The 25128-nt window shown below is 42.4% G+C and overlaps 1 protein-coding gene and 1 pseudogene across 6 annotated transcripts in view; one reads left to right on the top strand and one right to left on the bottom strand.

Moving 5' to 3' along the window:
* Positions 1-25128, bottom strand: part of RERE (arginine-glutamic acid dipeptide repeats) — a 428266-nt gene that overhangs the window by 123114 nt on the left and 280024 nt on the right. For all 6 annotated transcript variants that reach the window (XM_033843759.2, XM_033843770.2, XM_033843768.2 and 3 more), the window contains 3 exons: positions 7347-7395; positions 1067-1191; positions 37-136 (listed from right to left, as the gene is read on the bottom strand). In XM_033843759.2, the coding sequence (XP_033699650.1) occupies positions 37-136; positions 1067-1191; positions 7347-7395 (274 nt within the window). The remainder of the gene's footprint in view (positions 1-36; positions 137-1066; positions 1192-7346; positions 7396-25128) is intronic.
* LOC117308866 (large ribosomal subunit protein eL37 pseudogene) lies at positions 24230-24522 on the top strand (annotated as a pseudogene).

Raw genomic sequence — 25128 nt, 5'->3', positions numbered from 1 at the left:
CTTTCTTCCCACCCAGGGCAACTTCAAAGGACTCACTGTGTTCAGTGCGTTGAGGGTGGTGTCATCCCGCGAGGCCGCAACGCAGCCATCTTCCGTGGAGCCTCCGTCACACATCCCTGCAAAGGCCGCCATGCTCCTGGGAAGACGGGAAGGGAAAACGGCAGTACAGACATTTCAACCCTCAGTTTCCAGAGCACATCTTCAGCCCAGACCAAATTCCACTACTACATGCATGAGTCCTCAGCCTTGCTTCTGCTCTTGTTTAAAAAAAAAAATTTGAAGTTCCTCTGCAGTTCACCCAGATATATTCTCCAGAAAATATCTAAAATTAAATCCGCTGAAACTTTACTTCATTCCTTTCATACTCTACATCAACTACTTCTAAGCAAATTGAAAGTGGAAAAGAGGTGAAAAGAACTCTTAGTAGTCACCCCTCTCCTGAAGCCTCCATCCCCACGGCAGCCTCCAAGCTACACTGCTGACCACAGAACAGCCAGAGCTAATATCCCATCACCACCCTGTTTCAGCATTTCTGTTGCATGTTGTTGACACTACAGTGAGTGAGTCCCAGAAACCCCTGCAGACAAAGGAAGGCTCTGCCTGCACTAGGATGTGTCTGGGACAGACTTCAACTTCTCATTTTGCAGTCTCGGCATTTTTAGGTTAGCAAGTACTCATATAGGTAAGCCCCCAAAACATGAAGTTTAGGTTAGGTACCAATGAACAGCCACAGGGTAAAGAAACCTGTAAAGGGATTTTAAGGTAAGCTGAATGAGCCAATTACTCAGCTGTATTAAGAGGTGTTGATAATTGCATGCATGGCTTAAGATGTTTTCCTTCTGAAGACTTCTAAAATCTAATGTGGGGCAAACACCGAGGAGAAAAAAGTGATTTTACCATGGTAAACTATGTTTCTCTGGTAACAAGGATCAGGGCTCTGATTACAGACAGTATAACAAAACATGAAGTCAGAATGCCCAATATATAAATAGAATTTCAGGGGAAAGGAGAACGTTTGTTGTCCACTAATCAATTCACAAAGCAGAATGGTGTGGATTCCTTTTACCTTGCTGCCCTCAAGTACATAAGGAGGTCACAGTCATTAACTCCAGGCATCCAGACCAGTTCCTCATGTTGGGTCACAGTGTCACCATCGGGAGAAGGGAATGGTTGCAAATCGGGAAGTTTGGCCTGTAAGACAGGGACGAACAAGTCACAATCAAGGCACACTTGAGAGCTGCCTGTGCAGGCAGGCCTTGGGGACAGATGCAGTAGCTTACTAAGCCTCCTTCTTTTGGCAGCGCTGAAATAACAGGAAAATCATGAGTCACTGAAGCTGGCCTATCACACATTTCAGGATCATTTCACCACAGAAGATTTCACAATGGACTGCTCGATCTCTACTTAAGGAGAAGCAAACAGTGTCGAATTAAACCAGTGCCAGTATGGTCCTCAGAGGGAGAAAGAAATGGGCACGTGTGAATAAAAGAAATGATAAAACAAAAAAATGTTTCGGGAAATAAGAGCTGCTTGATAAAGAAGGCAGAGCCACACACATTTCCAATATAATAATATGTTGACAAAGAGATATATACAAATAGTGGAACCTCACCTAAGGACAGGTGCTAAAAAAAGAACTGAACTACCCTACTAAACTAATGCTGCTTTCCAGAGAGTCAGTATCGATCAGTCAGGGTGAACATCCAAAAGAGCCATCACGGTAACATTAAAAACACAGCTGAAGGGACTTCCCTGGTGGCGCAGTGGTTAACAATCCGCCTGCCAACGCAGGGGACATGGGTTCGAGCCCAGGTCCGGGAAGATCCTACATGCCGCAGAGCAACTAAGCCCATGTGCCACAACTACTGAGCCCACGTGCCCTAGAGCCCGTGCTCTGCAACAAGAGAAGCCACCGCAATGAGAAGCCTGCACACCGCTATGAAGAGTAGTCCCCACTCGTGCAGTCCCCACAACTAGAGAAAGCCCGCGCACAGCAATGAAGACCCAACACAGCCATAAATTATTAATTAATTAATTAATTTATTTATTTAAAAAACATAGCTGAACTAAAATGATGGTGATGGAAATTAGATGAGCAGTGCTTTCAGGAGGAGAGGACTTCTTGAGAAGGGCAGGAAGGAACTTTCTGGGATGACACATGTTCTGTGCCTTGCTATGAATTGTCACAGCAGACTGAACAGTATACACAAGATATCAACAGGTCACTGTACATAAGGTACACCTCAATTAACAATTTTTTTGAAGGATTTGAACAACAGTGCTCAACAACCAAGATTCTAAGTCAATTCTGCTAGAGATTCAAACACCTCCAGCATTTTCTCATCTTCCACTGCTGGGGCAGAGAAAGTGTAAATGGGTGCTGTGACTACTCAGAGGCCTAAGAAAAGTCAACCATCTGCAAAACACACATGTTCTTATTTTCTCAAATTACGAACAAGGTCACATTAGTCTAATATTTTAAATTAAAAGCTCCAGTGTCCACAGAACCTAGGCAGAAACTGTAAATGAATGAAGCAGGCAGAGTGTGCAGCCAATGGAAATAAAACGAGGGCCTCATGTTCCACTTTCAATGTTCTACTGTCCTCAGTAAACAGAACACTACATCCCAATTCCGACTAGCCACATTTCAAGTGCTCAATGCCACATGTGACAGCGGCTCCCAAACTGGGCATGCAGGCATTAGGTACCAAGAAGTGAAGGGAATCAGGGTGAAATGAAGAGAGAGAGTCCCCATCTGGGGAATGCTGCTGTGCAGGAATGAGAACCTCTGTTTGCACATCCTCCAGTTTTTTTCCAAAGTCCAGAAATCTTGACTTCAATGTGAAAGCTCATGGTTTTAAATGTTGGCTATTCAAGTTTTAAAAACAACTGTGTGGCAAAACACAGTATTAGTAGGCCACGCGGCTGGCAGGCTACGGGTTCGCAATTTCTGCGTCACAGGCTACCTCTGAGGCCTCTTGCTGTGTATCAAGTGCTGACCTCCCCCAAACAACGATGCTCTTCCCTAATTCAGTACTGACATGTTTCACATTTAAGTGGGGGTCACAATTAGTTCTGCTTAATAAACAGTGATGGCATGGGAATAAAATTAAAACACAATAGCTACTCATATCAAAAGGTCTTTGACATTTGTACTGAGCTGTTTCCCCTGCACCAAGTACAGTAGCTGGTGTAGCAGCTCTCCAATAGTTGTTTGTTAATTAAAAAATACTATTGCTGGGTCTTCCCTGGTGGTGCAGTGGGGTTGAGAATCTGCCTGCCAATGCAGGGGACAGGGGTTCGAGCCCTGGTCAGGGAAGATCCCACATGCCGCGGAGCAACTAATCCCATGCACCACAACTTCTGAGCCTGCACTCTAGAGCCCGCGAGCCACAACTACTGAGCCCATGCTCCACAACTACTGAAGCCTGCGCGCCTAGAGCCCATGCTCCACAACGAGAAGCCACCGCAATAGGAAGCCTGCGCACTGCAACGAAGAATAGCCCCCGCTCGCCGCAACTAGAGAAAGCCCGCGCACAGCAACAAAATCCCAACACAGCCAACCAGCCTGCCAGCCAGCCAGCAATAAATAAATAAATATTTTATTTATTTATTTAAAATACTATTGCTGTGGGGAAGGACCAATCCCCTAGAGAAAAAATGGACTAGAAATACAATTAGCTTACAGAAAAGGAAATGAGAATGGCTCTTACTCATAGGAAAAGATGGTCGACTTTGCTGATAAGAGACATGCCAATTAATGACAGCGAGAGACCATTTCCGATCTATCAGATTGACATAAATGCCAAAGTGTGACAATACACAAGGCTGCATGTTTGCACTCATATAAGTCGCTAGTACGAGAAAGCAAAATGGTACAATCTCTACGGAGGGGAACTCTGTAATACCCTAAGAATTACATGTGCCCTCTAAGCCAGCCATCGCCCTTCTGGGGATAATATAATCTCCCAAAGATAAGTTGGCAAAATAAAAATCTTTATGCATAAGCTATTCATCACATTATTACTTGTAACAGCAAATGACTGGAAACAGTGCAAACGCCCAACAATGAGGGCTGGAAGAATAAACTGCTCCACCTATGCAGTGGGGTCCCAGAAAGTGGCAGAAGAAAACGAGAAGGAGCTCTACCTATTGCTATGGAGGGAACACAGGAGATATTGTCAGAAGGTCAAAGAAAGGTGGTGAAGGTGTTTTTATTATGCTACCACTATCTAAGAACGTGGGGCTGGGGGAATAAAAATAAGAATGATAGATCAAAACCTTCAATTAAAAACACTAAACAATTATCCACCAGGGAGGGAGGGAGCACGTGGAGGGGACAGGGCAAAAAGGTGAACTTTCTGAACACACTTCATTTGCACGTTTGATTTGGAGCCTTGTATTTTACATAATTATAAAAACAAAATTAAGTTTAAAGAAAAACAATCCCTTAAAAACTCTAGAGCAAAATCAAATAAATCCACCTAGCTATGTTTTGTGTTTGTTCCTCTCTAGGAATCATTTCAGGTAACTTTGAAACATACTAATTTGCCTATATAGACTTAGTGGGATATATTCGAAGGCCAGAAAAAAAAAATCTATAAAGCTGTTTCCAATAATCATATTGTTTGTAGCAGTGCAAGTACTGTTATTCTGAGCTGCTATATATGTATTATGGGATTGAAGCAAATGAATAATTATTTTGGTGTCATTTAGAAATTGGTTTTGAGACATGGGGAAAAGATACAGATACAGATGAAAGAAAATTTCATCTATAAGGATTAAATATAAGGCCTGTTCTGAATTTGAATTAGAAGCATCAGAAAGAAACCACGATACGTTTTATCATTAAAAAAGGGGGGGGGGGAAGCATATTTCCTAATCTGTTCCCTGAAGAGGCCTGGAAACAGTAACTAACCCAGTAATAATGACTGGGCAGCAGCCACTCAAAAAATGTCACTTTCCTCTAAAACAATGAGGACTCATTAGAAAAATTTAGTTCTAGACCTAGGGCAGGGAACATACATAATGAGACATTAAAATCATGTTATACTACATATATACACTACCAAACGTAAGGTAGATAGCTAGTGGGAAGCAGCCGCATAGCACAGGGAGATCAGCTCGGTGCTTTGTGACTGCCTGGAGGGGTGGGATAGGGAGGGTGGGAGGGAGAGAGACGCAAGAGGGAAGAGATATGGGAACATATGTATATGTATAACTGATTCACTTTGTTATAAAGCAGAAACTAACACACCATTGTAAAGCAATTATACTCCAGTAAAAAAACAAACAAAACAAAAAAAATCATGTCATACTAGATAAAATACTCTACCAAAGACCACAGGGGTCGAGTTAAAAGGACACAGAAGACAGCAGGAAGAGGCGCCTACTAGCCCACGAATGGATAATTTAATCATCAGTAAGAGTAACAGCAATTGGTTAGCAGATAAGTAATTTTTTTTAAAGGGAGTTTTTTATTTTTTTCTTTAATAAATTTATTTATGTATTTATGGCTGCGTTGGGTCTTTGTTGCTGCGTGCAGGCTTTTCTCTAGTTGCGGCGAGTGGGGGCTACTCTTCATTGCGGTGTGCGGGCTTCTCATCGCTTCTCTTGTTGTGGAGCACGGGCTCTAGGCCCACGGGCTTCAGTAGTTGTGGCACGCAGGCTCAGTAGTTGTGGCTCGTGGGCTCTAGAGCACAGGCTCAGCAGTTGTGGCGCACTGGCTTACTTGCTCTGCGGCATGTGGGATCTTCCCGGACCAGGGTTCAAACCCGTGTCCCCTGCACTGGCAGGAAGATTCTTAACCACCGTGCCCCCAGGGAAGCCCAGATAAGTAATTTTAAATCCACTGATGACTACTGGAAGATGTTGGGGAACCAACCAGTAAAAAGAGGGAAAGAGTCAAGCATTTATCCTGCCTTTCCTATGTGTTTCAGGGAAACAAAAGTTGACAAGGGGACAGTTGGTCAGCTAATGAAGGAATGATAGGATTAGAGTATCAGCATTTTAAAGGGTAGATCTAAGTAACAGGTCCAATTAGACAGTGAATCTAAGTAACAAGCAATGGCTGAAAACCATCATTAAGAGACACACATGTGCCTGATAGACTATATAGCACCACCCAAAAGTATTCTTGCCAGGGGCAGGGTACCGAACTAGAATGTGATTAAATCTCTAGATTTAATCCTGGGATGGGTGGACGGATGGAGGGAGGGAGGGAGGGAGGGAGACACTTAGGGAAATCTGGATATAGCAGACACCTGAATATTAAGAAACTGCTGGGCTTCCCTGGTGGCACAGTGGTTGAGAGTCCGCCTGCCGATGCAGGGGACGTGGGTTCGTGCCCTGGTCCGGGAAGATCCCACATGCCGCGGAGCGGCTGGGCCCGTGAGCCATGGCTGCTGAGCCTGCGCGTCTGGAGCCTGTGTTCCACAACGGGAGAGGCCACAACAGTGAGAGGCCCGCGTACCGCAAAAAAAAAAAAAAAGTTACAATGAAAGTAGGCAGTGACCAAATGTTCATCGAGAGATGAACAGACATATATACAATGAATAATTCAGCCTTAAAAGGAAATTAAATTCTGATACATGCTACAATATGGGAGCACCTTGAAGATATTATGGTAAGAAAATAAGCCATACACAGAAGGGCAAATACTGGGTCATTCCATTGAGTTGTCAAATTCATGGATACAGAAAGTAGAAGGGAGGCTGCAAGGGAATGAGGGGAGAGGATAATGAGTAGTGACTGTTTAATGGACACCGCGTTTCAGACTGGGAAGATGAAAAGGTTCTGCAGGTGGATGCTAGTGATGGTTGCACAACAATATGAATGTACTTAAGGGCACTGAACTATTCACTTAAAAATGGTCAGAATGGTGCATTTTATATTACATATATATATATATACACACACACACACACACACACACACACACACACACACACACACACACTTTTTTTTTTTTTTTTTTTTTGGCGGTACGCGGGCCTCTCACTGCTCGTTGCGGAGCACAGGCTCCGGACGCGAAGGCTCAGCGGCCATGGCTCACGGGCCCAGCTGCTCCGCGGCATGTGGGATCTTCCCGGACCGGGGCACGAACCCGTGTCCCCTGTATCAGCAGGCAGACTCTCAACCACTGCGCCACCAAGGAAGCCCCTATATTACATATATTTTACCACAATTTTTTAAATGAATGTGGTGATCTTAAAAAAATAAATCTCTGCATTTATATAAAATTCCAAACAGCATAACAGTTCTAAGCTGCTGCTCAACAGAATAAAGGGCCAGTTGAATAATAAGAAATAAAAACCTATTAAAGAAGCTACTAAAGTTTGCTTTACCTGATGGCTAGGACCAACACGAATTTCTCCCTGGGTACTGTTCAGCCTCCTGTCATGAAAAGAGCAGATCAGGTTAGCATAATATAGTTTTGACATGAACATGCACACGTTCTTCAAGGAAAACAACTCACTTGAAGTAAGTGAGGGATAACTCAGGAAGAATTAGCTTCCCCACTGTTGCTAATGCCGCCCTGTACATGTGTGCTCCCCTAACCCCACACGCATCTCTAAAACCGTTTCTTCTAGAAACCCCTCTACTGTAACTCCCTGTCTTGAGTATCTATACCATCGTTCTTTCACCCTGCAGAGAGATGAACATTCCTACAGTACAATCCCAATACATGTTTCTTCTTTTCAAAATATTTCAGGGTGCCCTACGATAAACCTTATTAAAATATAGACAAGATAGCTTATGATTCCTAGCACACACACTGGCTCATGCATTCATTCATTCAACAAATATTTATTAAGTACCAACTGCAAGCCAGGAACTGCCCTAAGTGTTGGGGATAAAGCAATGAAGGAAAAAAAAAAAAAAAAACAATATTCCTGCCTTACTGGAACTTTTATTCTAATTTGGGTAAAAAAAAAAAAAAGAAACAAATAATAGGTCAGATGATGAAAAGGGTCAAGGAATTAAAGGGGTGGTAAATGATGAACTTTTACAGTTCTTTATACAGGATAGTCAGAAAAGGCCTTATTAATAAAGTGAAATTGAGCAGAGATGTAAAGCGTGTGGGGGCATGAGCCCAGCAGGTCCAGGAGGTGAAAGACCCATCTCATTTCCGTGTCATTCTTACTGCACTTGCTATGCTCACTCTCCCTCGCTCCAAATCCAAACCAACCAGGGTCCTTCTAAAAACCACCATTTCACTGAAACCTTTCTTGATTTCCTCCCCATGTCACCTCACACACCCCCAAAAGTGTGGGGTATCTTTTCCCTTTCACTCCTTCAGGAAATATTCATCGAAGGTCTTTGCATCCTGGGCCTTGCACAGGGCATGCAGCGGGTACACAGTGGTGGACAAAGAAACGCAGACCTCGGCCTCCCAGAGCTCAGTGCCCAGAGCTCCCTGTTACCCTCGATGACCATCATGACCATCTGTTGACCCTCTTAGGAAAACGCTTTCCGTGCCCAGTGACAAGGCCTTACTGCGCTGTACAGTCACCTGTGAATTTTCACTAGCGCTGAAGAGTAGGCTTTTCCATGGTGAGAGCTGTTCTATGATTATCTGTCGACCTGGACCGAGCTGAAGAGCATAATAAGGCAGCCAAGACCAAAGAGGAAGCACAGACTCTTATTCTTCTCCCATGGATCTGATACCCCCACCATTAGCTTTGACGCTGTTAAAATGAATTCTGGAAAACTATTATTTCCTTCAGGTCCAGCACTTTCTTCTTTTAATCCGACCATTTTTCTCGCGAAGAGTCTTATTTTGGCAAAGTGGGCAGCAGATATGACAAAGGAAGAGAGAAGACTAACAAAAAGAAAATGGTCTAAGCCTTAAGGAGCTTACAGTCCATCTACCTGGGAAGGTAGCAGCCATGTCCCAAACACCAGATCTGGTCCAATCGCTCCACTCATAAGCCCAATACATTTCAGGAGAAACAGAGTAAAAATGCTAAGGGAAGTGATCAAAATTAGGCGGGCTTCAAGAGGAGACAGTCCATGAAGAGGTTAAGTTCCAGAGAGACCCCTGAAGGACATGAGGGGCACAACAGCAGGCAAGAGAGGGCTTCCCAAGTGGGACCAGAACCCCACCAAGGCGGGAAACTGAAAAAGAGGGGCTGTGGTGGGAGAAAAGCTCCTGTGAGGAGCGACCTTTAACTCACAAGCCACCCTGGTCTCGTGCGTAGGGAAATGGGTGTTGAAAGGCAGAGCTGACATTCCCATGAGTTTATGCAGGGATTAGGAGAAGCTGTTTTAGGAGGTATGCAGAGGAGTCACACGGGCCAGGAGGCTATTTTAATCTGAGCACTTCTTTAAAAAAAAACAAGCCGTCAGTGTTACCCACTATTTCCCTTCCAGCTCATGCCTTTCTGTTTCGTAACCAGCTATGAGCAAAACATAGCTGCCAAGCCTAGCTCTCTCCTTCATTTCTAAACACTCCCCAGATGCTTGCCTGCCTCCAAGGAGGTCTGGCCAAAACGCATCACCTCAGAAAGCTTCAGCCACAGCCCCGTCCAGCAACGTGCGCCCACAGCTCAACTTCCACGTGCTTCTACACGGTCTCCGAGCGGTTGGTTACGGAAGCATCTCCCCATCACCGCTACACACACTGCGAAGTCCTTGCTGATTCCAGGACAGACATTCCTGGTTCATTTTTATTTTAATTTTTTGCATGCGTTTTTGTTTTTTTCTTTTAATATTTTAATTAACCAGTATTATCATATTTAGGTCAAAACTGTACCACAATAAACCCCCCAAACACCTTATTGAATAGAACTGCTTATATACCACTTATTTGTATAAAAACAGGATACTAGTAATTATTAATACTGCTAATAATGATACAAGTGAGACTAAAAAACGTGCTGGAGTATCTTAACAGCCAAGATTAGAAATCTGTTTCTCTCTTTTATGTCAATGAAGGGTACTTATTAATGAGTAGACTGAAAAGCACAAAATAACACAAAGAACCTTTTAAAATTAAAAATCAATTTTTACAACAAAAGTATTCATCATATGCAATTTTTAAATATTAGGGTCTCCTAGCAAGAGATACAACGAAGTTAGTTTTGAGCAGGATTAAGATGCAAGGTAAGCAGACAATGGCATTAGCCGACCATATCCAGGTACTCCCAAATATAGAATAAATGGCAGAAATATTTTTTAGGTCTAAGAGAAAAGAGGTAGATAGCAATATACACCCTATTAGAGAAAACTGGATGCATCTGACAGAAAAACTGTCAGTATATGAACTAAAGATGAAAAGAAAAAGTAGCCTTCCTCCTGGGGAAGTGCCAGTATCCAGCTATATCTGGAATCCAAGGAACAATCTCAGCCCTCCCTTCTTCTGACAGCAGCCAAACTCTACATTCAAGGGTCCTCACCTGCCGCTTCCCAGCCCGAGTGCCCCTTCTGTGGTTCTCACCTCATGTTAGTGGGTGGCACTCTGCTATGACTAATTTGGACATCTACCTCCACCCACTCTGGGACTGGAGAGTACAGAAAGAGAGATTTAATTCACTTTTTATATCCCCCAGATCTAATACAGTACCTGTCTGGCATTATTACTCATTCAGGACAAATTGAAAATTCCTTGGTTACATGAATATTTCTAGACTGCTAGGATGCAAAACTTGATAAAAATCACCAAGAATTATTCTTTAAATGCAGTATCAACAGCTTATAGAAAACACTCTTAATGATGATACGCTGACTACTACATTTTTCCTTTTACTTAACACAGCAAATCTCAAACTTTTTGGTCTAACACCTTTATACTCTATTGAGTATCTCAAGGAAACTGTATTTTTGAGAGATTTCAAAATGTTTACTTATTTATTTATTTTAAAATAACAATAGGCTTAAATAACAATATTTAACAATCAAATATACCCTTACGAAAAATAATTGTATTTCCACAAAAAACAGTGAAAACAGAGGCAACGTTTTACATTTTTGCAAATCTCCTTAGGATCAGACTCCGTAGAAGACAGCTGGATTCTCACATCTGCTTCTCTACACGCAATATGTTACAGTACATTCTTTTGGTTACAGTACATGAAAAAAAAATCGAACCTCACACAGATATATAACTGGGCAAGGGAAGATTATGTGAATAGGCTTTTTGATACTACACCAAAACCCAACATGTGACTGTTTCTTAAAGGTCTTTTGCACAATGTTAACCTAAAATCTTATCAATGATCTTTTGGATTCTTGTACATTAAAATCTGTTGGTCTGTCTTGGCCTTTGAATGGATCTTCCACCCATGATTTTGTCATGCATTGGTTAGATGGAAAATATTCACACTCACTAAGTTTTGCAGATCTTCCAAATATTAACACAGTTAACTATACAATTTAAAAAACATAATCACATTCATTAATATCACCACACATCTCACAACAAGAGCCTGTGTACGTACAGAAGCTGTCAAACTCAGAGTGGTGGGTACGAGTTTTTCAAAATTCTAATTATTTACTTGAAAGCTCCAATCTTGCATTGGCAAAATACTATCAGCTGGTTTGCCTTGAAATGGCAGGCTCACTGCGTTCGTTCATTTTCAAGAAAATGTCCACCAATTACCCAAGTGAGTGAACACAGTTTATCAGTTATTCTCTCAGATAAAAATGGTGTTCCATGAAAGAAGCAGCTAGTTAAGCTTCTAACTCCAACAAACAATGCGTGTCCTTTGGTGTGCACCAGAAGTCTTCCATGGTGCTTCCCGTTTCATCATAACAAATACTGCAAAGACAGGAACTCAAGGGTCGGGATCTGATGAAATTAATAATGGGGCCCACAAACCAGCTGTGAGAAGCACTGATTATTATACATTAAGAACTTCAGAAAATACTGGAGGCTAACTAACTAGGAGGATTGACTTGTTTCCTGTTTTGTAATACTTGCTCCCCTGTTCGTTTACATACATTTCTTCCTCACTCCAGCCCATCAATGTGAAATATTATATTTGTGTTGAAGAAACGAGACATTTACGCATGTAACCTGCTTAAGAACTACGACGCTGTTACACAGAGAAGTTCACACGAAGAGAATGGACGCTGATTGCATCCATATTAATGGAAAACAAAGTAAAGTCTGGAGCCACTTTCTGAAGTCATGGAGACTGGGATTAACTTGGGGGTCACTGTCCAATAAACAGTCACTGGAATAAATTCTAAAAAACATACTGGAGGCTCAAATTCAAAAGGTCCCTAATCTAGAAAACGCCAGGTTAATCCTTCAATTAGTAACAATAGCTAACGTGTTAAGTACTTTCTATCTGTTCTGGGCGCTCTTACAGTATTATCTCATTTCCATGTATTAATTCATATTTTGATATTAATCAGAGCACTAGTAGTGTTATTCACAGAAATTCAGATCTTATTCTATCTTGTGTTTAAAACATAGTTACTAAGAAGGTTTCTGCTTGATGTAGAGCATTACCTAATTAACACAGCAGGTCTGGGCAAAACCAGGGTAGCCTTCAATTAAAGAAGGAAAATCAAGACCAAGGACAGTGTAAATCCCAGCAAGGTCAGATAAAGGATACTACATATGCAATAAGAAACCAAAGATGGAAGTCATATCCCAGGATAATGCAAGACACATCTATGCACACCTTCATCCTTGCCTCAGGGTTTTTACCTATATTACCTTAAATTTAGGTATCACATACTTGTATGACAAACAGAAGCAAAATAATACTAGTTATCACTTATGAAGCGCTCTCTATACATTATTTCATTCTTCCATGACAACTCTATGAGGCAACGGCTCCACTTAACAGATAATAATAACAGGAGTAACTGCAACATCAATAAAGAAGCTAACATGTACGTTGAACATTAACTATGTAGCAGGCATTTCGAGCGAAGCAAACTCCACACACTGTCTTACCTGACCTTAAGGATGACCCTGCAAAGTAGGTGCTATTATTACCTGTACAGATAAGGAAACTGAAGCTAAGAGAGTTTATGAAATTACCCAAGATTACACAGCTAACAGGTTGGAAAAAGCAGGATTCAAACTCAAGTTTAGTTAACTCCAAAGTCAGAGCTCCCAGCCACACTCCATATGGCAGAGTGATTTTACTGAACCAAAATTACACAACTAATTATAAACAGAACCACTATGAGAAGCCATATCCTTTTCCTTAATTCACTTCTTTGTTCGTTTCAAGCATCAAAAGTAAGACAAAATAATCAAAAAGTGTTTTTTTTTAAAGTTTGAAAATCATGTTAAAAGAGAAAACCCATCAAAGTTAAAGGTCAACTTATATAACATTGTCAAAATGGCAAAATTATAAAGATGGTTGCCAGGTATTAGGAATGGTGGGGGGAGAAGGGAGGGAATAGAATCTTTGTGATGATGGAATAGATCTGCAAAGCTACACATGAAATAAAATGTCACAGAGCTATTCACACACTATACTAATGTCCCCCAAGTCTGGATTCTGATGTTACACTGGAGTTCTATACCATACCTCCTAGGAGTAGGTGAGTGAGTGAAAGGTACATGGGAACACTCTGTAGGATCTTGCAACTTCCTATGAATCTAAAAAATTACAAGTTGTTTAAAGTCAAAAGAAGAGGTTAATTGAGTGATGTATTACAGATAGACTAGGGGTAAGAAAGAAAACCAGACATGAGAAAAGTTGAATAAATAACAGATTCCCTCAAAATACACTGTAGACAGGTGAATAAGTAGCTGAAGAAAGAACGCCACAGTTAGTAAGCTACGAGATTCAATGAATTAAGTCACACATTCCTTTTTTTCTCTGTATTTACTAGGGATCTCTGGAGTGGGATCATCCTTTTTGAGACATCCTTAGCTGTGATGCATACTACCAAAAAACAAAAAAAAAACTCACCATCCTCACAACCAAGAAGGAAGAATTTCTCTGTGCCCCTAATGTAAATAATATACATATTTCGAAACAGCTGAGTTTAATCCCCATTATTCTACAAATCTTTGCTTTGGAATATGAAAAAATAGTCCCAGAAGCCAAATTACAACAATGATGGTAAGCCACTGTGTTTATTCCTTGAGTTAAAAAAAAATAGAAAGAAATTCATTGTATATGAAATCTAATACAAAAGAAACCAATGTAACAAAGCAGTATCCATGGCAACTACAACTTAATATTTCAGTCCTCTTCAGCTGCAGTGGATTAAATAAAATGACAAGATGTTCCCTTTGAAAAGTAACCCGTTACCAAGGAAACGTTTTAGTCTAAGAAGTAAACAGGGAATGGACAGAAAGGAGCAGGGAGCCTGCAAGTGAATATCAGAAAGGGAGCAGCATCTATGCAAAGAAGATGAGGCGGCAGCTGGCCAGACGAGGAAGCTTCTGGAGAAGAGCGAGTCGGCTGGAGACAGGGGCCGCTCGGCAGAACCACTCCTTCCCCCCAAGAGAGGGGGCGCTGTGAGGAAGGCACGGGTCTGTGAATGTTCGCTTAAGACCCCCAAGTATCTTTATGTGATCACGGTGACTGCTTACGACAAGAACCTGCATCTACAGGGAAAGAAGAGGGACAAGGACATGCGGTCCTGGGGAGAAGACACAAGGGGGTAGAACAGAGGTCTTGTACAGGCAGCCGGCGTGGCTACTTCCCATCACAAACCACACCCAGAACATAATGGCCCATTCCCCAAAGGCTGGGACCAGTAACTCTCGAGTCAGACCCTGCCCCTGTGGCTGCTGCCATGGGTGAATGAAATCACATGCAATCTCTCTTCACCTGTCCTTCAGATCGCAAGGCTCGATGGCAGATCCTTCTTATCTTTTCCATAGGGTGGCAAGTTAAGCAGGAAGACGGACAGAGATCAACAGAAAGAAGATTCTAGAAACTCTGTTTACTAGCTCATTCAGAAGTGACCACAGAAATAACAGACTGGGGGTCCAGAATGAAATACACCAAATTTTAGGAAAATCAAAAGGCAATTTACCAGAATCACTTCTGTTTACAAGGGTGGTGGGCAGGAGTGAAAGTCAGACTGACAACAAGGAAACCCAGAATGGCAGGCTGGGTTTCTCAGATTTCTCCAGCATGGACAGGTATTTCTAAAACAGTCTTTTCAGTAAGTCTGAAATTTCCTTGAAGTCTGACATAGCTTCTTAAAAATCCAAGTAAATTTTATATTCTACTCCATAACATATTCCCATTCATTTTAAGGTAGAAAAAATTTCCCTAAATCTGAGTAAAATCACTGTGCTCTGCCTATCCTCAGGACGTCCCACGATTTGGGCACCCTGCCGCAGCCGGGAGCGAGAACTTGATATACACACCTGAGTCTAGATGCTCAGTTGCCTGGGGGAGAGCACAGACTTCACAGTCAAAGGAACCTGGATTAAAATGTCAGTAGCAAGGTTCTGTCAGCTCTGAGTGTGATCTTGAGGACTCAATTCAACCTCTCTGAGCCCATCTATGAAATCAAGTTCATAATGGCTACTTTGCAAGACAGCTATAAAAATAAAAGATGATCTATGGAAAGCAAGGCACAGTGCCTGTCACACAGCAGTCATCACTATTATTAGCTCCAAGCACTGCCAGGAGCGAGAACAGGAAGTAATTCCTCTGTTATGAGTTCCCGAAACACCACCTACCTCTCCTTCAGCCTCTTGTCACAGGCATGATTTTATATTTAATTTGTGTAATTATTTCTGTCCATGGCTATCCTGACCAAAAGCACCCTGTGGGCAGGAACCAAGTCTGATATTAGCTCACCACTACTTCCCAGAGCCCCCTGGCACTCACTAAAGATATTTTAAATGAGTAAATGACTCCAATATTTTAACTCATCTACCATTTTGCCATAAATAACAACTAAGTGCTTTATTGAAAAGTCAAGTCACCTGTGACAGAAGGCTACCCGCCCCCACGCCCCACCCCGCAAAGCAAATTCATCTGAAACAAGCTTGATAAACTGCCCAGAAGAACAAAACTCAGGATTCATTCAAAGTAAAAGAAAAAGATAACCAGTCAACATGTGGAAGAGTTAACATTCCAAATTCATACACAAATGCAAAGGTCAGGACAGGAATTCATTAAATTCCAGAATCATAATATTCTAAATTTTCTCTGATGGAAGGTTCCTCAGAGGCCATCTGATCCCAGCCTTCTAGCTTAACAGAAGAAACCAAGGCCGAGGAGATAAAGGTGCTCTTTCAAGGGGTCACAGTGAGTTAATTATAAAGGATCCCAAGCCTCTCTCCTTTCAGTAGAGTCCCCCTAAATATAATGCAGAGTCCAGAACCAAGAATTTAGACACTAGCTAAGGAGTAAGAAAAATTTCCAGGCTGACACTAGGAGTCAGTAAATATGGCCTCTATACAATAATATGCAGCATCAGAAAATAACTGGTAAAAAATTTTTTTTAAATAATACATGGGTAAGGATCTAGTTTCAAAGCACTACGATGACCTCGTTCCACTGCCTGAAGTTCTTCTTTGCCTGATCTCCCCCACCCCCATCATGTAGTGACATGCAGCACATCTGCCCAGGGCACACAACTCCATCCCACCTCAGGCTCCTCATGGGTTTTACTGTCATCACCTGCTGCAAAGAAGAAAACAGCTGTAAGGACCATACCCAACACACACACACACACACACACACACACACACACACACACACACACGACAGTTTAGGAAACAAATCTACTTTTAAAATCCCACCTCAGTTTATAAAGCAGCAGTATTCACAGGTTAAGCCAATTTCCCGACCAAAAATGTTGCTGGCTTTCCGTACATGGATATCAAACTTCATAATACACAGGAATGGAGTGTCCCCAGAAAAACAGGGGCTTTGGACCAAGCAAGTATGTCTATGATGCACATCTAAACGTCTCTTTGTTCCCATCGGGAAGTCTCTGGGAAATGCTTTTTTTAAAAAAAGGACCATCACAACAAGAAAGTCCAGAGAGAAACCCACCTACGCGTTTATTAGCACCTACAGGACCATTAGCGCCTACGGTCAACTAGTCTAGGACAAAGGAGGCAAGGATATACAACGGAGAAAAGACAGTCTCTTCAGTAAGTGGTGCTGGGAAAGCTGGACAGCTACATGTAAAAGAATGAAATTAGAACACTCCCTAGCACCATACACAGAAATAAACTCAAAGTGGATTAGAGACCTAAATGTAAGACCCGACACTATAAAACTCTTAGAGGAAAACAATAGGAAGAACACGCTATGACAAAAATGCAAGATCTTTTTTGACCCACCTCCTAGAGTAATAGAAATAAAAACAAAAATAAACAAATGGGACCTAATGAAACTTAAAGGCTTTTGCACAGCAAAGGAGACTATAAACAAGACAAAAAGACAACCCTCAGAATGGGAGAAAATATTTGCAAACGAATCAACAGACAAAGGATTAATCTCCAAAATATACAAGCAGCTCAATATCAGAAAAACAAACAAACCCAATCCAAAAATGGGCAGAAGACCTAAACAGACATTTCTCCAAAGAAGACATACAGATTGCCAACAAACCCATGAAAGGATGCTCAACATCACTAATCATTAGAGAAATGCAAATCAAAACTACAATGCGGTATCACCTCACACCGGTCATAACGGCCAGCATCAAAAAGTCTACAAACAATAAATGCTGGAGAGGGTGTGGAGAAAAGGGAACCCTCTTGCACTGTTGGTGGGAATGTGAATTGATACAGCCACTATGGAGAACAGTATGGAGGTTCCTTAAAAAACTAAAAATAGAAGTACCATATGACCCAGCAATCCCACTACTGGGCATATATCCACAGAAAACCATAATTCAAAAAAAACATGCACCCCAATGTTCACTGCAGCACTATTTGCAATAGCCAGGTCATGGAAGCAACCTAAATGCCCATCGACAGACGAAGGGATAAAGAAGATGTGGTACATATATACAATGGAATATTACTCAGCCATAAAAAGGAACGAAATTGGGTCATTTGTAGAGACGTGGATGGATCTAGAGACTGTCATACAGAGTGAAGTAAGTCAGAAAGAGAAAAACAAATATCGTATATTAACGCATATATGTGGAACCTAGAAAAATGGTACAGATGAACCGGTTTGCAGGGCAGAAATTGAGACACAGATGTAGAGAACAAATGTATAGACACCAAGGGAGGAAAGTGGCAGGGGTGTGATGAATTGGGAGATTGGGATTGAGATGTATACACTAATATGTATAAAACGGATAACTAATAAGAACCTGCTGTATAAGTAAGTAAATAAAATTAAATTTTTAAAAAAAGGGCCATCACCTTATTCCTATTCACAGTGGTGGTGTGAATATGGGGAGCGGTCAGGAGGGGAAGGGGGAGGAGGCAGCAACGGTGGTGGCAGCTGTGGTAGCAACACAAGCATTAACATACACATACTCATCCCACTGTATCAGACACATACTCATCCCACTGTATCAGACACATACTCATCCCACTGTATCAGACACATACTCATCCCACTGTATCAGACACATACTCATCCCACTGTATCAGACACATACTCATCCCACTGTATCAGACACATACTCATCCCACTGTATCAGACACATACTCATCCCACTGTATCAGACACATACTCATCCCACTGTATTAGAGAGACTGGCAAGAAAAGAACAACATTTAATGCTGCATACACCAAATGTTACACGATATGGAAGTAAAGCTTTTTAAAAAACTTTAAGAACTGTAAAGAAAAATATAAACACCCAAAAAGCATAAGAAGAATGCTGGTCAAACATACTGGCCACTAATTTAATTACCATAATTCCTAACACAGTTCCTAAGATTGTCTTAGATGAACAGGTTGACCAAAAAATAGAGATGTTGTTAAGATAACTACAACTACATAAGACCGTAGACTTGGACTTTGAATTCATAACAGTAATACACTGATAAACTATGTGCCAGGCACTTTCATATCATTCTCTTCCAATCTTTCTAACAACTGTGAGAAATATTCACCCCCATATGACCCATGAGAAAACAGAGGTTCAGAGAAAGGAAGGAACTTATCCAACATCACAGCTTGTCCAATGTCACTTATTAAGTAGAATTTGAACCATATCATCTAGCTCCAAATCTAGTTTTCTCTCTTACCACAGATGCCACTCATTTAATTCAACATATTTATGGCAGAGGCCCATTGGTCAGACACTCTCCTGGGAAATGAGCGCATGGTCTGTGCTCCAGAGGCTTGAAGTCCACTAAGGAAGACAATCAATCAAATCGTCACAAATAAAGCACAGTTCAAAGAACTCTGATAGGAGGTCTAAGTATCCCAACTAAATTCAAATGAACTGTTTTAGCTTAGATCCAAAGTATCACAGAGCATACATGTAAGAGACTAGATTCGTTTTCTTTCAGATTTGCTTTAAAGAAATGTTCAACGACTTGTCACCCACCCTGTCAGAAACTGCTCAATAGAGACGGCCGTCAGCTTGGGAGGAGGTGCACAAATAATTTCAAATCTCCCCTTACCCCGTATTTTCTATTTCCTCTTTCGTTTTGTCAGATTGTTGTTTCACAGCTTTAGAATGAACGTCTTTCTGGTGGAAGGACGACTTAGTCCAGTAATGACCAAAAATTAAAACAAAAGCTGAAAACGAATTCAGAAGGAAGAAGGATCAGGACCAATGAACAACCGAAGAATCACAGACATGGTGAATATCAGGTTGTAGGTGTATCAGTGTGTTTCAGTTAATTCTTAAGCTAACACACCAGACAAGAGTCTAGGAAGTGGTCAACAGCAGGGGTACGTTATGAGTGGATTCCCAGACTCTGCAAAATTTATGTTGACAGAGGAACACTTTAAATGTAAGGGTCAACCTCAGATTCTGACTCAAGATGCTGGTGTAACGACAAGAAAAGCTAATAACAGGATAATATTTGGGGGAGCTCTTACTTTTACATTCTTTTGGAAACACACACTGTCTCTCTTCACCAGCATTTCCTGATACTCTTGAAGCCCAGCAGGAGGGGAACAAGAAGCCACAATGAAGCTCATCACCCTCTTTCCGATGTCCACGCCACCCGGGCCCTAGACAACATCCCCAAACAAGGGAACGACTTCCTGTGCGCTGCGCCTTTACCTCTACCACCACCAGACAAGCCTGGAAGCCTCAGAGCGGAAGGCGGCTGGTCAGCAAATAACCTTCCAAAAATATTTTCCTAAAACGGGAAAATGTAGTACAAATGCATGGCACGTAAGATAAAGCTCTAGTGACTCACTTTAGTGGATCTGAAACATAGGAACTCGGCTCTTAACAACAAAGGGTCCCCACAGACCCCGGTGGCAACTACAAGTCCTCGCCGTCCAATCAGGTGGCTGCAGGCGAGCTCCACAGACCACCAGCCAGCCAAGCGGGAGGACTCGGCCAGAGTTGATTCAGCCACCGGTACAGCCTCCTGTTCACATCTGATTTGCCAAATGTAAAAAAAGTTTAAGAAGAAGTAAAGATTCTACAACAGAAAGGCAGTTCCACAACTGTTTTCCTAACAAGTATTCCCGACTCAAACGGTGGGCTTCTGAAACGAGGCAGAAACTTGAGTCCTGCAGGCCTCCCATCAAGGGCTGCGGCGTCCAGCTCCTGCAGTCTAGAGAAAGGGTGACCTCACACTCACAGGAGACGAGCCAGAAGGAAGAGTAAAGGTGCTTCTAAGTGAAGTGAAAGATGGCAAGTTCCAGCAGCAGTGTTACGTGGCGTGGGGAAAAGTAAAAGTGCTTATCTGCCCCAAACTCCCGAAGGCAATGTTCAAATAAATGTGACCAAAAGGGGAGGACAGCCCTCACAGAAATGGAAAAGAGAATTAAAAATCGTAGGTAATAAGTGCAATAACCCTAAATTATCCCCGTATAATTCACCTCCTTAATCACAATCCCCAAATCGAACCTTCCAGAAGCCAGATTATACTTCAGTAACATTTTCGGTGGCTATAATTCATCGTTAGCCTTCCTAAACTTTCCGCCAAAATCAGGGGCCTCCTCGAACAGGAGTTAGCCATGCCCAGCTCCGTATTCATATACAACGAAGGGCTCACATGAAGAATTTCTCCCTCTATCATGAGCGTACAGTAAATTTCTTCCCTATCCTCTGAGAGTTTCTCACTTGCACATTCTTCTATATTGTATGCTTCCTTTCATCCTCACAAAGACACAAAACTTAAGCGTCACTTCAAAATTTTTTCCAACTTCTATCAGATGAAAAAAGGGGAGAGGAAACAAAAAGGGACAATTAATATAATTCAAAAACTTCTCTTAATATCTACTTGGGGAAGAATTCAACTTGTCCTAAATCTGCATATTATGATTGGCTCCCTAAGTTAACTATGTTGAGAGCCATCTGTCTGAGCCCAGTCTGCAAACAGGACACACAAAAAGCATAACTGCCCCTCACAGAAAAGACTGGTGTCCGGTCCCATCAAGCAGTGGGCACAAAACCTGGCCTTGTAGACGCCTCCACCTTCTCAGGCATCAACTCCTCCTGTCACTCCTCTCCTGCAGAACTCGCAAGTCACACAACAAAATACACATACACAACAAACGGCACCTTTTGCTAAAACAAACAGAACGAACAAAAAAACCTGAAACCTCAACTTCTAACACAAATGTCATGGCGAACAATTTTTCGTTTTTAATTGCCAAGAAATCTTCCATAAGCTCCAAAAGACAGGATGGACTTGGAAGCAATAGAAAATGATGTGACATAACCTTTCATTTCTTAAAAAATCCATTTTAAGGTGATATTGTTGCAACCATAATCCATAACTGTTCCCTGCACAGGTCAAGACGTATGCACTATTTCAGGCTTCAGAAAAAGATCACAAGAATTATAATTTGCTCTGGCAAACAGGCTCTCAATCAAAACAAGTTCCACCCACCTTCAAAGCAACCAATAGCTGCCCACCTACCACCCTTCCTAAATCGTCCAAACAGAGCCGCTCGGGGGCCCAGGCATCCCGACCAGCCCCACGCAGCCCGGCAGCCTACAGGTTTGCTCTGCAGGTGTCTGAAGGCAAACAGGCTCGGCACCCGGCACCCAGAAAGACTCGGGCTGAAACTGCACCCGGAGAGGAAGAGGTGAGGGAAAGGGGAAGAGGACAGGGACCAGAGGGACCACGACGCTCTGCGTTTGCTTAATGCATCTCTGAGTATACCCCGTTCCATTCTCAGCTCTGATCTCACGCTTTGCACCACCACCTACACGGCCAGCCAGGGCTGAATTCAAGGCTCGCAGGAACATGCACTATGAATGATGAAATGATTCATGAACATCCTCAGAAGTGAGAGAGCGCAGCAAAACCATCACACTCTTTCAGTGAGGCCGGAGGAAGACAGCCTACCTGCAGGGGCTGAATGCATGGTCCATGCCTAACAGAGGCCCTGGTGAGTGTAGCTGCGCCCTGCGCCTCCGCTTACTGTGCAAACTCTGCCCTTTCTACTCTAGCAACTCAAAATGGAGGCACATGCGGTCTGAGAGACCTCGCAGAGCTCGCACTGAGCTTGTGCTGTGACCTAAGCCTTCACGCAGGACGCAGAAACTCCCCCTCACACTGACAGGACTGAGCATGTGCTGTGACCCTCCCTCATCCATACACTGTCTCTCAACGCAATCAATCTCAACCCTGCTGTTTCCGTAAATAAAGCCCAGCCAACAGACGAGGCAGCTTCTCCCCGCATACCAAGCTAGTGTGCAGGGAAGTGGGGCTGCAGAAAGGGGATCCCAGACGGCCAACATTAGGGAACTCGCAGGCCGAGCCACTGAGAGGCTGCAGACAGATGCCCTGCTCTGTCAAGACAACAGCAAGTTCTGCCTTTTTAAAAAATAAATAAATAAATTATGTTTTAAACAGAGAGATCATCAAGAAGGAACAGAATGAAAAAACACAGATATGAATGACTATACATAGGATTAGCGAACAGGAATACTGCAGTCTATTTAAAAACACAGCAGTAGCTACCTAAGGGAAGCAACCCCACAAATTTCTTTTTGAAAACTTTAAACATTTGGAAAAAGGTCACACGAACAATCCTGGCAAAGTTATGGAGTACTGGGTATCACTGCAGCCACAAACACAGTGCGGATGATGTAGCAAGCAGAGTGTCTAAAGAATACTGGATTTCAGGCAAAGAGCTTAATCTCCCTTCGATAAGAAGCTCTAAAATCACTTAAATAATAAATAAAAACATCTCCTAAAGAGATACTAACCCAATCAGAGGTGTATAGCATAAGGAATGCACTCCTAGCAATAAAAAGGGCGTGAAAGTTCAAATCAAGAGGCCAAAGAACAAGCACCCTGCCAACAAATACCCAAGCACCCAAAAAAAATCTCAGTTTAGGCCTCTTGATTCAGAACTCTAGGCAATTCTCTGTAACACTGTCCATGAAGCTAAATTCATTTAAAAATTTAATCGGAAGCAATTTCCAAAGCCACATTAGCAAGACCACACCATCCCAGTCATACTGAGCACTACAAACTGTTCATACTGCCCAAGCACCAGCCAACACATTTCCTGTTAAAATCCTTAAAAACACATTTTATGCTCTCTCCCCCAACCTCCACCTCCACCAAAAGGCAAGCTGGTCTGTCAGCCATATAAGAAATCCTAGTTCTGGATGTGTATGTGGGCTTAGTTTCCATTTGCAAACCAAGAAATGATTCTGTATAGTTATAATTTAAAAAGAAAAGAAAGACCATGAAACTCCCCCAAATTTACAAAGGACAAGAGAGGGTAGGAAAGAGCAGTGCCAATTCTGTTTCCCACAAATGTAACGGAATGAGAAGAAATTAAAACCTGCTTAGAAGGATACTCAGCGTCCTCAAGATTCCTAAAGTAAACGCAGGACCTATTCCACTTCCTTGGAGCCCGGTTATGCTTTCAGATCAACCAAATTGAGACTATGATTAAATAAAAAACTCTCATCATGCTAAAAAATGTAATTTACACAAGAAATGCCAAATACACTTAAACAGGTTTCACCTTTGACCCAGCACATGAAGCAAGCGTCATGTGGCTGGAATATCATCTTCCCGGCTGGTGCATAAGACAACACGTCCCCAAAAGTGTGTGACTAGAAACAGCCCAGAGAAAAAGACTTTCTAAAAACAAGAGCAACTGAACTAGAACATAGCAGCAAATAGCATGAATATGACCACCAAACTGTTTCCTTCAAAAGTGCATTAAAAAAAAAAAAAAACACCAGAAGCGAGATGACGAAGGGAGGGTCATCATTTGGAAAGCGTTGGAATGAGACGCACATGTGTGCCGCCGCTGTGGCTCTAAGGCCTACCACCTTAAGAAGTCCACCTGTGGCAAATGTGGCTCCCCTGCCACGTGAAAGGGAAAGTGTAGCGGGAGTGCTAAAGCTGAAAGACGAGACACCACCGGGACTGGTCGAATGAGGCACCTAAAAACTGTATACCGCAGATTCAGGCATGCATTCCATGAAGGAACAACACCTAAACCCAAGAGGGCAGCTGTTGCAACATCCAGCTCCTCTTAAGGATTTCAACAATTAGTCACACAAAAAATGTTCTGGTTTAAAAAAACAAAACAAAACAAAACAAAACCACCAAGCCCTTTCACACATAAATAGCTTACTTAGAGTACTCAGCATAAAATAATAATTTAATAAATTCATCTTTACTCTGAAAAACCACAGTAACTGTTCCATGGAGTACAGCATAAAACCGGTTATTGGGATAGCAAGTCAACAAATGGGGACTATAATCTCAGTCCCACAAAATGCCCTGAGTGACACTAAGGGCAAGTTACCAACAGCCTATGGCCTGTTCTCTGTGATACTGGATCCCAGTTGTGACCCCGGCCTACTGCAACACTCTCTTCATTGTCTTTGCTGACACTGTGTCCTCACAGCTGTCCTTTACATACCACTTGGACAGACACCCCTTCTCCCGTGACCCCTCAGCGGCAGCACACCCTGGAGCTCACTCCCAAGGCCTCTTCTCTTCCACGTGGAGAATGCATCCTCTCTGGCACAGCTCCAGCCAGCCCCTCTCTGGAGACGCCTCTTTCCTAGGAGCACCTTGGAAACCTCAGACAGCTCTGCTGTCCTCCTGCTGCACCTCAGCTCGCCGCACCCTTCTCT

This window comes from Tursiops truncatus, chromosome 1 (genome assembly GCF_011762595.2).
Source record: "Tursiops truncatus isolate mTurTru1 chromosome 1, mTurTru1.mat.Y, whole genome shotgun sequence".
NCBI classification, from domain to species: domain Eukaryota; kingdom Metazoa; phylum Chordata; class Mammalia; order Artiodactyla; family Delphinidae; genus Tursiops; species Tursiops truncatus.
Note: the sequence above shows the minus strand (reverse complement) of the source record. Positions and strands in the feature narration are given on the sequence as shown.